At 45.2% G+C, this 12,500-nt stretch overlaps 2 protein-coding genes and 1 non-coding gene across 4 annotated transcripts in view; 2 read left to right on the top strand and 1 right to left on the bottom strand.

Annotated features, from left to right (window-relative positions):
- Positions 1-10,200, top strand: part of LOC105901291 (protein FAM171A2) — a 16,972-nt gene extending 6,772 nt beyond the window's left edge. Inside the window, exons 7-9 of the mRNA XM_031575589.2 lie at positions 50-163; positions 2,038-2,164; positions 4,371-10,200. Coding sequence (XP_031431449.1) covers positions 50-163; positions 2,038-2,164; positions 4,371-5,919 — 1,790 coding nt within the window. The 3' untranslated portion in view covers positions 5,920-10,200. The remainder of the gene's footprint in view (positions 1-49; positions 164-2,037; positions 2,165-4,370) is intronic.
- trnat-agu lies at positions 3,951-4,023 on the bottom strand. The gene has a single exon. It is a non-coding gene; the product is annotated as a tRNA-Thr (tRNA).
- A 196-nt stretch (positions 10,201-10,396) lies between the features above and the next one.
- The window catches only part of grnb (granulin b), a 15,028-nt gene continuing 12,924 nt past the window's right edge, over positions 10,397-12,500 (top strand). For both annotated transcript variants that reach the window (XM_012828736.3, XM_031567586.2), the window contains exons 1-2: positions 10,397-10,536; positions 11,798-11,892. The gene's annotated coding sequence lies outside the window, so the exon portion shown is untranslated. The remainder of the gene's footprint in view (positions 10,537-11,797; positions 11,893-12,500) is intronic.

The following is a 12,500-nucleotide window of genomic DNA, read 5'->3' as shown; positions in this document are numbered from 1 at the left end:
GTGTGTGTGTGTGTGTGTGGTTGTGTGTGTGTGTGTGTGTGTGTTCCAGGTCTCTGGGTGAGGAATGGCACGGGCTACATTAAGAGAGAGGGCACCCAGCTCACCTGGGAGTTCATGGCCTCTCAGCTGGGATACTGGGTGGCAGCTTTCCCCTCTACTGCAGGTGAATATGCTCTCTCTCTCTCTCTTTCTCTCACGCTCTCCCTCTCTCTCTTCTTCCCTTCATCTCTCTCTCTCTCTCTCTTCCCTTCATCCCCACATCTCTCTCTCTCTCTCTCTCTCTCTCTCTTCTTCCCCACATCTCTCTCTCTCTCTCTCTCTTCTTCCCTTCATCCCCACATCTCTCTCTCTCTCTCTATCTCTCTATCTCTCTTCTTCCCTTCATCCCCACATCTCTCTCTCTCTCTCTATCTCTCTCTCTCTGTCTCTCTCTATCTCTCTATCTCTCTATCTCTCTTCTTCCCTTCATCTCCACATCTCTCTCTCTCTCTATCTCTCTTCTTCCCTTCATCCCCACATCTCTCTCTCTGTCTCTCTCTCTATCTCTCCTTTCCTTCATCCCCACATCTCTCTCTCTCTCTCTCTCTCTCTATCCCTCTTCTTCCCTTCACCCCCACATCTCTCTGTCTCTCTCCGTCTCTACCTCCCTCTAACCCACCCTCCCTATACTCTCTCTCTATCTCCCTCCAAACCATCCTCCCTATACTCTCTCTCTCTCTCGCTCCTCTCTCCTCTCTCACGCCCCCCCCCCCCCCCCCCCCGTCTCTGTGCTGGAACTCATTGGCTTGAATTAAGATCGATATACTCCAATTTGTGATGCTGAATTCCTCTCTTGTCTTCCTGTCTTGTCTTCAGCTTTTCCCATGTATATTTTTAGATAGTGGAATTGCATCACAACCCATACCTCAAATCATTATAGCTTGTATAACACTGTGACTTCCTATCCTCAAAATGAATGATAGAGTAGAGTGGTAGAAGATGTCTGTGAAATATTCTACTTACAGTTGACACTTTTCAAAAACAATAATCTGAGATGCATGCTCATTAATGAATAACCACGGCGACAAACCACATAAGTGCTAATGCATTTCGTTGGTCGGTAATGGGCGATTAGCACGGCATGTAGGAACTGAAACACCACAGGGATCTGACCACACATCGGCTGTCTGCAGTCTTGCCCCTCACCAGCTCTTGTACAGAGTGTATGTCATGTTATGTTACGTTATATTATGTTTGTTATGTTATGCTATGGTAGGTTGTTGTGCGGTGCCTTGTCCTAAGAATTTCAGTGCCCAGTCTGACCCTGTGTCATTCTGTGCATCTGACAATAAAAGACTTGTAACTTGTAACTTGTAACTTGTAAGCTCTGGTCCAGTGGACACTTTTCAAAAACAATAATCTGAGATGCATGCTCATCAAGTGCTAATGCATTTTGTTGGTCGTAATGGGCTATAAGCACGGCATTACATTTACATTTACATTTAGTCATTTAGCAGACGCTTTTGTCCAAAGCGACGTACAAGGGAGAGAACAGTCAAGCTAAGAGCAATAAAAAAGCATGGTGTAACAATAAATACTACTTTACATGAGAATTAGAAAAACAACAACCTAGAAAAGAGGAAAAAGAAGTGCAGGAATGTAACTGCTGAAGTGCCAGTTAAGCGCTAGTCAGGTGCCAGTTAGGAGGGGAGGTGCTCTCTGAAGAGTTGGGTCTTCAAAAGCTTCTTGAAGGTAGAGAGGGACGCCCCTGCTCTGGTAGTACTAGGCAGTTCGTTCCACCAACGTGGAACTATAAATGAAAATAGTCTGGATTGCCGTGCTTGCACGGACGGCAGTGCCAAACGACGCTCACTAGACGAGCGCAGCGTCCTGGGTGTAACATTTGCCCTTACAAGAGCATTTAGGTAGGTGGGAGCAGAACCAGTAAGCACTCTGTAGGCAAGCATAAGTGACTTGAACTTAATGCGAGCAGGAAGTTGTAGGAATGTAGGAAGTGAAACACCACAGGGATCTGACCACACATCCTTGTTGATCCAGGTGCAGGACTGGGCCACCCGGGGCTGAGGGACATCACGGCCTACCACACCCTCTTTCTGCTCGCCATCCTGGCCTCGCTGGCCCTGCTGGTGCTGGTGCTGCTCTGTGTGCTCCTCTACTACTGCAGGTGAGTGAGTGAGTGCCGTGAGGCCTCCTCCTCTTCCTTTGGACCACATCTGATTCAGAACCAGTCTGGAATTGGGCCCAAATCAGAGCTGTGAGTGCCGTGAGGCCTCCTCCTCCTCATTTGAACCACATCTGATTCAGAACCAGTCTGGAATTAGGCCCAAATCAGAGCTGTGAGTGCCGTGAGGCCTCCTCCTCCTCCTTTTGACCACATCTGATTCAGAACCAGTCTGGAATTGGGCCCAAATCAGAGCTGGGTTTTCCCCATGTCTATTACTGTGCTCATTATTAAATCAGCATTAACCCTGCAGCAGGTACTGTCACACCGATGTGTTTAGAATGTTGTAGAACAAACATGCTAAAGAATATCTAATATAATAATATGATAATTGTCAGGTTTTAATGGCACACACGACACACTGCAACACACACGTGCATATATGGAGGCGACACAGGACACACACACACACACACACACGCACACGCAGGCCTGAGGTCGCGGTGAGGACCTCCCAGGAGCAGTGGGCAGCTTGTAAGCGCCCGTCTTGGTCAGGGACGGACAGGAGTGTTCTGTTGTTTTTGCATGTTTTTTCTGTTAGGGTTCTTAGTGGAGGAAACCCCTTGTGAACACGGGGAGAACATGCAAACTCCACACAGAAAGGCCCGGGAGATAGCCCAACTTAGTCCAGGCAAAGTAGCGTTTTACGACAGACTAATTGTAAAATAATTTTTTTCAGCATAGATCATTTCTATGAGGTGTCCAGAACAACATACTAAAAGTCCTAAGAAATCCTAGTTGAGGAAATATGTTTAATTGATGTGTGCTAATAATGCATGGCAGAAATACACCTCAAAAATGTAATTTTTTCCTTTACTCCTATCCAAATGAAACTTTACACAATGAAAGTACCCATGAAAAGTAAACATTTTTGTATTACAAGTTTCTTTTGAAATTAATTTGAATATGCACATGAGCTCCACACTCATTGAATATGTCCATAGGCAGAAACACCATTCATATGTATGACAAATACATCGGCCCAATCTTCATCCAATCATCCTACTGCCAATGGGAGATGGAAATGCTGCTTTTAGAATGGCCTCTAACCTGAAAACTGCCTGGCTTGGTAGTACCTGCCAGGGGTATGGTGTTTCTGCCTATGCAATTAGGACATATTCAATAAGTGTGACGCTCATGTGCATATTCAAATTCATTTCAAGAGAAACTTGTAATACAAAAAAAGTTACTTTTCATGTATACTTTTACTATGTAAAGTGTTATTGTGGTAGGAGTAAAGGAAAAAATTAAGCCTATTTGGGTGTATTTTGGGCATATTCGATTAGTGTATAGCTCATTTGCATATTAAAATTCATTTTCAAAGAAACTTGTAATACAAAAAATGCTACTTTTCATGGGTACTTTCATTGTGTAAAGTTTTATTTTGATAGGAGTAAAGGAAAAAATTAAATTTTTGAGGTGTATTTTTGCCATGCATTATTAGCACACATTTCAGATTGATGAGAATTAAACATATTTCCTCAACTAGGATTACTTAGGACTTTTAGTATGTTGTTCTGGACACCTCATAGAAATGATCTATGCTGAAAAATGTTTTTTTTACAATTAATTCTATTTTTGACTCCGAAATGGGTTACTTTGCCTGGCCTACCTGAGCACTGAAGGTCTGGGGGGGACCTGCCCCCCAGAGCCCCATGCGGGAATCAAACCCATGACCTTCTTGCTGTGAGGCGGCAGTGCAAGCACCTGAGCCACAAAACTGATCAGTAGGCCTCAGTGAGAATTGAACTCACGACCCCTGGTTTACTAGACCAGTGCTCTAACCACTGAGCTATGAGGCCTTGACTAGGTCCATTGAATATAATGTGTAATTTTAGAACCTTACGTTGTTGATGAACGCATTGTTTTATTAGAATGTTCAAAACTTTCATTAGACAGAAGCATGGTGTCTGATAGCATTTTCTTTATTCCACGGAAATATCTTTGTTATTACTCTGTGAAAATGATGTTGCTACTATTTTTTAATAATGTCTTCCTGTCAGCCCTACTTGAGAAGGTCCCTTCTTCTAACCTGCAATGGACCTCTATTTACCAACATCCACCATCCAAAGAAATGATAATGAGTAGTATCAGAGGCTTGTTTAATATGTTTATATTATTACTTGACATGACGATTTTCTCCCTCTAGGAGGCGTTGTCTGAAACCACGGCGACAGCAAGGGAAGCTCCAGAGTTCTGCAGCTCTGAATGGCACGAGGCGAGACCAGGGCACGTCGATGTCCCGCCTCAATCTTATCTGCGGTGGGCACGCCGAACCGGGCACGTCCAACAGCGATCAGGACGCCATCAGGTCCGAGGCCTCGCCCTCCAGAGACCACAAGAGCGCCCGCGACGAGTTCACCAAGCACGTGCCCGCGCACAAGCTCCGCCACTCAAAGAGCAAGGGCTCCAAGGGGGGGCCGAAGGGCGAGAGCTTCCCCATGAAGGTGCACCGCGCCACGGAGACCAGCGCACAGGAGTACGGACGCACTTACGGCCCGGCGGAAGACAAAGACGGCGATTATCACCGCAGAAACGTTGCTAACGACAACCGAGGGTACACCTCTGATCCGCCCTCGTCGCCACCCGACAAGCCTCCCGAATATTCCCAGGTGTCCCAGGCAGCGGACCACCTCGCCCGACCCACGTCCCTGAACACCCAGCCGGGTCAGATCATCTTCTGCAGCTCCCTGGACCAGATGAAGGAGAACATTTACCGCAGTATGGTGCCAACGCTGGTCATCCCGGCCCACTACATGCGCCTGTCCTCTGAATTCGGCACAGGAGACCAGGGCAAAGATGGCCAGCCCCAGTCGGAGAGGGACAAGGATGGCCAAGGAGGAGCCATGGGTGGGAACCACCTGGGCTCACAGGGGCAGGGCTCCCAGCAGCAAGGGCAGCAGGACGGCTCGTCCCCGGACGACTCGGAGAGCAGCGGCTGGGCGTCTCAGGGCCCCGGGGGCTCGGTGCACATCCCGGTGCTGTTCAACGACTCGACCATGGCGCAGATGAACGGCGAGCTGCAGGCGCTGACGGAAAAGAAGTTTCTGGAGCTCGGCGTGAAGCAGCACCCGCGCGCCTGGTTCATCTCCATGGATGGCCGCGCCAACGCACATGTTCGCCACTCGTACATCGACGTCAGCGCCGACCCCAGCCACCCCATGATGCACACCTCCTCGCACTCGACCCCGACCACGCTCTCCACGTCTACCCACAACACCCATGCCAGCAGCAGCAGCAAGGACTGCAGCCCTGACACCCTCTCCCAGGAGAGCCAGGACCGCAAGCCCTCCTCCTCCGGCCAACGCAAGAGCAGGGAGAGCGGGAAGGACGAGCGCTCCGGCACGGGCCGTAAGGGTCATGGAAGCGCCAGCAGCGGCGGGGTCAAGCCCTACTCCAAACTGGCCTATCAGGACGCGCTGGAGCTGAGCGGGGGAGTGGCCAGGATGGGGGCCAGCTCGCCCCTGGAGAACCCACTGACCCCACTTCTGGACGAGGGCCCCGAGGAGCTCCGAGGGTCACCCCCTAGCCGGAAAGGTCGCAGCCGCGGCAACAGCTCACGCAGCAGCAACAGTGAGTCACGGCGCGATTCGGTGACGAGTCCGGATGATGACTCGGAAGACAAGGACGGGAACAAGAGGAGTCCCTGGCAACGGCACGAGGAGAGGCCACTCATGGTGTTCCATCCCAAGAAATAAATGGAAACAAAGGTCAATCTGGGGGTCACACAGGTTCACTTTTAGCATTTAATCCTCTCTTTTTTGGGATGAGACCAGGCCGCAAAGAGAAACTGGACTTTGAAACAAGTTCTGAAATAAGTCTTGGGGTGTTAAATTCGGAAGTCAACACAAGCACAACTAATCCAGTAGCCAATTGTAAGGTCGAAAACGATTCAGGAAACGTTCACAATCAGCCATAAAGTTTTTGGAAAAGTCACAACCACGACCACATCTCTCCCTTGTTCCCGATGCAGGGTATTCCTACTGTTCCCTCTTTGATGTTAACTTGCACCAGACCGAAGCACAAACCTGTCATCCTCCCATCAGGAAACACAAAACCCTTAGGCTACCTTGTTTCAGTTTTCCAGTGTCTTTTGCAGTTTTAATCAGCGGTGACAAAATGTGGCCATACGTGATGACCTTCACAGACAAGTAGTGAAAAAGCCAGAGGATTTGGATGTTGTGGAGAAGACTAGAGAAGGCTTTTCAGTTTTTTTGAAGATCCACATTTGACCAACGGCAGTGAAATGCAGTATAATATATAGCTATCCCCCAAAAACCTCTTAGTGTACTCTCACATGACTCCACTCCACTCCAGCGCGTATACACAGCATCCCACCCCAACATGTCCAAATAGTTTTGTCTCTGTGTAACTAAATGCATCCCAATTCTTTCACAATTGTGTCATTTTGGGGCACACCTTTATCGCCATATAGGTTTCTGTATTTGTTGAGAATTATATTTGAATTGTCTTTGACAGAATTCAAAAATTCAAGAATTGATTCCTTAAATTTTGTGACTCTCTGTGAGGTTATGTTAGCCACTTTCCTGTTTGAAATGTAGCTCACTGCTGAACTAGTGTTATATGACTGTAGATGTGCAGTCTACTGACGGATCATGGATAGAAGCATGATGGAGTGTTAAGCGCTCCTGTGACGATTTCTGAAGGAGGTTCCCATGGAGACCCAGTTAGATCTGTTGAGCAGATCTGGCCTCAATCTGAGCCAAATCTGGTCCAGGGTCAGTTGCTATTGGGGATGTTCTACAGGTGCAGTTTGTAGTTTTTGTTGTTAAATATAAAAATAGATAAATAAGACCTGCTACTACACCAATGTAATGTTGAGGGAATTATTCAAAAGAGAGAGTGTAGCCGTGTCCTTGAGCATTTTAGGCATTATGGCTGTCTTGCTCAGGTGATTTGTTGCATTTGTTTACATTTTCAAGCCCTGATAAAGGTAAACAAATGTATTGCAATCACATGTAACGGGAACATTACCCTTTTACTGTTTTGTCAAAATAACACCATTATTGGCATTTTTTGACAACACAAACTGCAAACACCACCTTTAAAAGTTATTGTACTCTAATGTATCTCTCATATTGGCAGCCGACTGTGACATGTCTTCATCAGATCAGAGCATTTATCCCAAGCCTCTTTATCAGTGATTGGCTGCATGGGGATGCACTTCCATTGGCCCCACAGTAAAAAGATGAATGTATAAAGCGAAAACGAATCCAAACAAAACCCGCCTGGCCGCAGTTCTCTCTGCAAGTGCCTTGATCTTACACAGGCTGGAGGGGGGGTGGCTGAGCCGCGTCTCTGGTGAGGTCAAACACCTTCTGCACTTAAGACACGCATTTACCAGACAGGATGCGTCATGGCTGTCGTCACAGGGAGACTTTAGCACACTGGCTATGTGTGACTGTGGAAGGGAAAGAACACGTGAAGTAATACTTTATATTAGACATAGGCCTCGCTATGTTCTATCTGTACCACTGAGTGCAGCGTAACACACTGACAGAAAGTATACAAAGTATCAGTGTAGTGTTACTCTTTACAACTCAATTTGTTACACTGTACTTAAGAGTCTAGTTACATCGTGACAAGGCATATGCAATTTAAGGTACGCCGTTGGCTTCATGCCGTGTTGTAGCTTTTGGTCAAAAACTGTCCTAATGGGTAGCAACCTAGGATAGGTAGCTGATGTGATAGCCGTGGGATGGATTTGGTGGATCCGGGACAGAGGTTCAGAGGTACCTGTGAAGTTTGGGCTCAGAGCCCTTTGACCTTTGACCCTCCTTCACGCCACTTAGCCAGTGTGAGTCTCATCATTGAATACGGTGGAAAAAAACGTGAATTGGTATGAACACACTTGCTGTTCTGGGATTCTGTGTATATGTACCATAGATTATATGTGCATGATATACTGTGCGTAGAGTAGGATTTGATCATTCTGCATTATGTGGTGGAAACATTGCATGTTGGTGGAGACCACAATCACATCACCTGCGTCGAATTCAGACGCCCAAGTACTGAAATGTTCCCAAGTCAAGATGCCAAGTTTAAGAGGAGGAGCACTTCTGAAGCCTTCATTTTCTTTCCCTCCCTCTCGCTCTCACTTCAAGGACAACTTATTCAGACATTTTTAATCAGACTTTGGGTTTCTGAAGAGTAACGTTGATATCCATCACTGCCGATCGCGTTTTAGTACTGTGAACTCCATGTGGATCGTTTCCGGATGTTTACTGTTGTTTTTTAATCTGCAGTTTTCTTCGGGTTGTTTTTCTACTCTCCTCTCTTTCTCTATCCTTTTCTTCTGTCCTTCATCTGTTGGTGCTGAACCAGCTGGGCTGTTGTGAACACGCCCTTTGATAATCATCTTAAATGCAATATGATGTCACCCAAACCGATCGAATTTGATCAGCTTCACCGGGGACGCTTGCATGGGTTATGTTCAGGGTGAGGGGAGCTGGCTAAAACATCACCTGTCATTTCCGCTGCAGGAGGCTTGCATGGGTTATGTTCAGGGTGAGGGGAGCTGGCTAAAACATCACCTGTCATTTCTGTGCAGGAGGCTTGCATGGGTTATGTTCAGGGTGAGGGGAGCTGGCTAAAACATCACCTGTCGTTTCTGTGCAGGAGGTAGCATGGGCAGTGGGCTCCAGAGGCAGCGGAGATCTTACATCCAGAGGAAGGTGATGCACTGGGTGCTGGGTTCTGCTCAAGGTTCCTTAAAAGGAAGTTTACCCTTGCCATGGTGGCCTGTATGCTTGCCTAGGGCAAGGCTTTGGGCTCTGTAAAGCGCCTTGAAACCATGTCAGTTGTTAATGGCGGTATGTAAATGAATAACATTGAATTGAATTGAATTGCATTGGATTGCATTGGATTGCATTGGATTGCATTGCTGTATGTGGTCTAAACCACAACAGTGTCACCATACCTACCAGGGATGGACATACAGAGAGCAAGGGATTGTGGGAGCTCCCAGTCGAATGGACACCTAGGCCTGGGTCAAGTAGCCCTGCACTGGAATGCACCCATGGTTCTTAAAGCTGGATGGTGCTGTAACATCAGCTTTCACCATGATTATGATGATGGTCATGGTTAAAACCCTGCTCCCCAACTGAACAGATCTGCATTGCTGGCAGTGTGCTGTAAAAAATAAAACGATTCTGTCGTTCCTAAAACCAGACTGTCTAGAAAGAGATTGTTAAGACAAAACAACAACACGATTCTATGATCTGACCCTACAGCTTAACTTACAGGGTCATTTTACATCAGAGCCTACCTTGACATCTGAATCAAATGAACCCTCATTACTAATAATAAACTGTTATGTTGCAGTCAGATCACTCTAAATTCGACGCACTCTCTCTCTCTCACACACACAGACACACACACACACACACACACACACTACAGGGGACTTTAAACCTCAACGCAGGCTTCCCACGAGGCAAACTTCAAGTGTGAACCTTTAAGGGTTCATCTTAGACCTCAAAAGAGGCAGCCCACGAGGCAATACAGGATTCATGGAGTTGGTTTGATTTGACTCCCGCCAACTCTAAAATGACTAGCCAATGAAATCACCTTTATTGTTCTCCCGATGATTGACAGCTCCCCGCGTGTCCTAGTCCTATGGTGTACCTTGTTAAACTATGTGATGTGGTTGCAGGTGGCCTGGACACATTGTTTCCCAGTATGTAAGTAGTTTTATTTGGTTGGATGGCATTTTCATACTCTGTTGCTGTGGCTATTGTTTGCCAAAAAAATATCAGGACAAAAAATAAGCCATTTCACTTGATGACTGGTTGGCTTACAGCAATGGGATTTTATTGAAATTTTATGTGAGAAAAAATTGTTCATTGATAAGCATTCAGTGAAAACTATAGCCTAGTTGTTTGAAAAAAAATATGATATAACTTACGCCATTTGATTCTGTACATTCATAAAAAATAAAGCAAATTTGTTTACATTTATTTCACTGTTGACCTTTCTTATATAGCACTCACTTGAAGACTAAATCGGAGATTATGACAAGAACAAAAAGAGGGGAGAGCCAAAGTCGATGACTAACAAGCCTGAATATTACACAACACATAGTTAATGAATAAGCAGCCGACTCTCTCTCGCGCGCGCTCAAACAAGCCAATGCTCAGGGACAATCACGTGACTTCGGAGGAGCATCATGTGATTTCATTATCAGCTGCGGTCGCAAGTCATTCTCTACCAGCTAGCCACACAGACCATACAGGATCCTTTCATATTTCTACGCGTTATATTCACATTTTTGATTCGTGGAACTACATTCAAAGGTAAGGGACACGGAGTAACTCAACATGCCATGTCATTTCAGGAAAAATAAGTGGTCATTTTAAGGAAAATATTGTAGGTAACTTGCTAGTAAGTTAGCTAGCCTTTCTGCAAGCGAAGCGACGCGAGGCTAACTATTGTTGTTTATTTGACAGTTTCACAGGCAGTCGTTTAAGTAGGATACCTTTGTAACGATGCTGTCGCTCTGCAGACATACCGGATAATTACTTACCTGTGACATTTTACAAGATAACGTTTCCTGGAAAACTGTAAACAACTTGTAACTTAATCTCAGGTTGTATTTTTGTGAAGACAATACTTTCGTTCATAATGACGGACAAATTAACATGCCTGATTCATAACTTAGTTCGTCACGGCATTAATTAAACAAGCGGAATTCTCATTTGCATTCTGGAAAAAAGGAAAACTGATAACTGAATGATGCCACTGTTAGCTTGAGAAGGGTAATCTCTTGCTTTGAGTGCATATTCAATTGAAGTTACTTGTTAACTTAACCTACTTATATCGCATGATCATGTCAGACGTGGAACGCGTGGACGCTTTGTGACAATGTAACACCTTCTAAGGAACCTAACTTACATTTGAGTGGCAGTATTCATTAAGCTTGCAAATGTTTTAGTCTTGCCAGTGAAAACTGAACCTCTAAGGATGTGTATGAATGGGCACTCCTCAGCAGTCAAGTACACTGAACACAAAGAAAAATGTAAAAGCATAATTTCAAATTGTCTTGTGCTACTGCAATGGTTTGACCGATTTCCTATATGAACTTTAACTAACATTTGACAGTTCTGTGCTGCGTATATATATTTTTTCGATTAAATGTACTTAAGATGTGGTCTGACTGTGGCAACCTATTATACTGTGTAACAACTTGATGCTGTTATACAGGATCGTATGAAGTTGCTGAAGAGATGTATTTTTCTGCGAGTTTACTTTGTGTCACAAGGAACAGTTGCATTGTGTGTTTGAACAAAAAAATGACAGATTGTGTTACAAGGAAGGCAAACAAAATAAACGTATTCTTAGAAGAGAATAAAAACTAAAATTAGAACCAGGTCCAAGATTCACTGAATGTAGCCTATGCCACTCTATCATAATTGCAACCATTTGAATAATTTGGTTAAGCGTTCTGTTTAAGATTAATTAACATGAATGAACTCGGCATGAAATCATAAGTGGTCAACCTAAGTTGCACACGAATCTTAAAAGTCTGGGTGTTGGCGGCTGACCTCTTGTCTGCAGAGAGAAAGCAGAGTAGTATGCAAGACTCCAGAGCATCTTGAAAAGGAAACTCCTTCATCTGTCTGGAATCCCCCTGCAAAGGACCAAAACTCACGGTGAGTGTAAACATCAGCTTCATCTCAGACTGTAGGTTCAGTCCACACACACACACACACGCACACACAAACATCAGCTTCATCTCAGACTGTAAGTTCAAAGTTCACCCGGGTCAGAATAACTAGATGATTAGATGAGAATGACTAGACATCCTATGACATGTCATTGTGGAACTATGATTACATTCTGATTTTCATTTCTGCAATAAGTTTTTGCCTTTCGGACGGCACATTATTGAGAAGTTTCCTGTGAGTCATTTTAACCAACATTGCTGGGTCACGTCCCTACAGTATAGCAGACATGCGCGCCTTATCATGGCCAGGGCGTTGTGCAATACAGGGCTGGTGGGCATTAACAGACAATGGCGTTCCTCTGCTTAACTTGCCAGTCCGAGACTATGCTTGTGTAAAAGATACAGGCTGTTTACCGAAGTAGTTCTCACGCTTTGGTTTTGTACAACTGAATATACGTAACACCGGACGATTTCTTTTTTGGACAAAATTAGACAAGATTGAGGATTGTAAAATATGGCATTGTAATTTACCACATTTTGAATGATGTATCGACTCAATTCAAGCCATCTGAAAAATCTACTACGGCCATACAA

This window comes from Clupea harengus, chromosome 1 (assembly GCF_900700415.2).
Source record: "Clupea harengus chromosome 1, Ch_v2.0.2, whole genome shotgun sequence".
In the NCBI taxonomy this organism is placed as follows: Eukaryota; Metazoa; Chordata; class Actinopteri; order Clupeiformes; family Clupeidae; genus Clupea; species Clupea harengus.
Note: the sequence above shows the minus strand (reverse complement) of the source record. Positions and strands in the feature narration are given on the sequence as shown.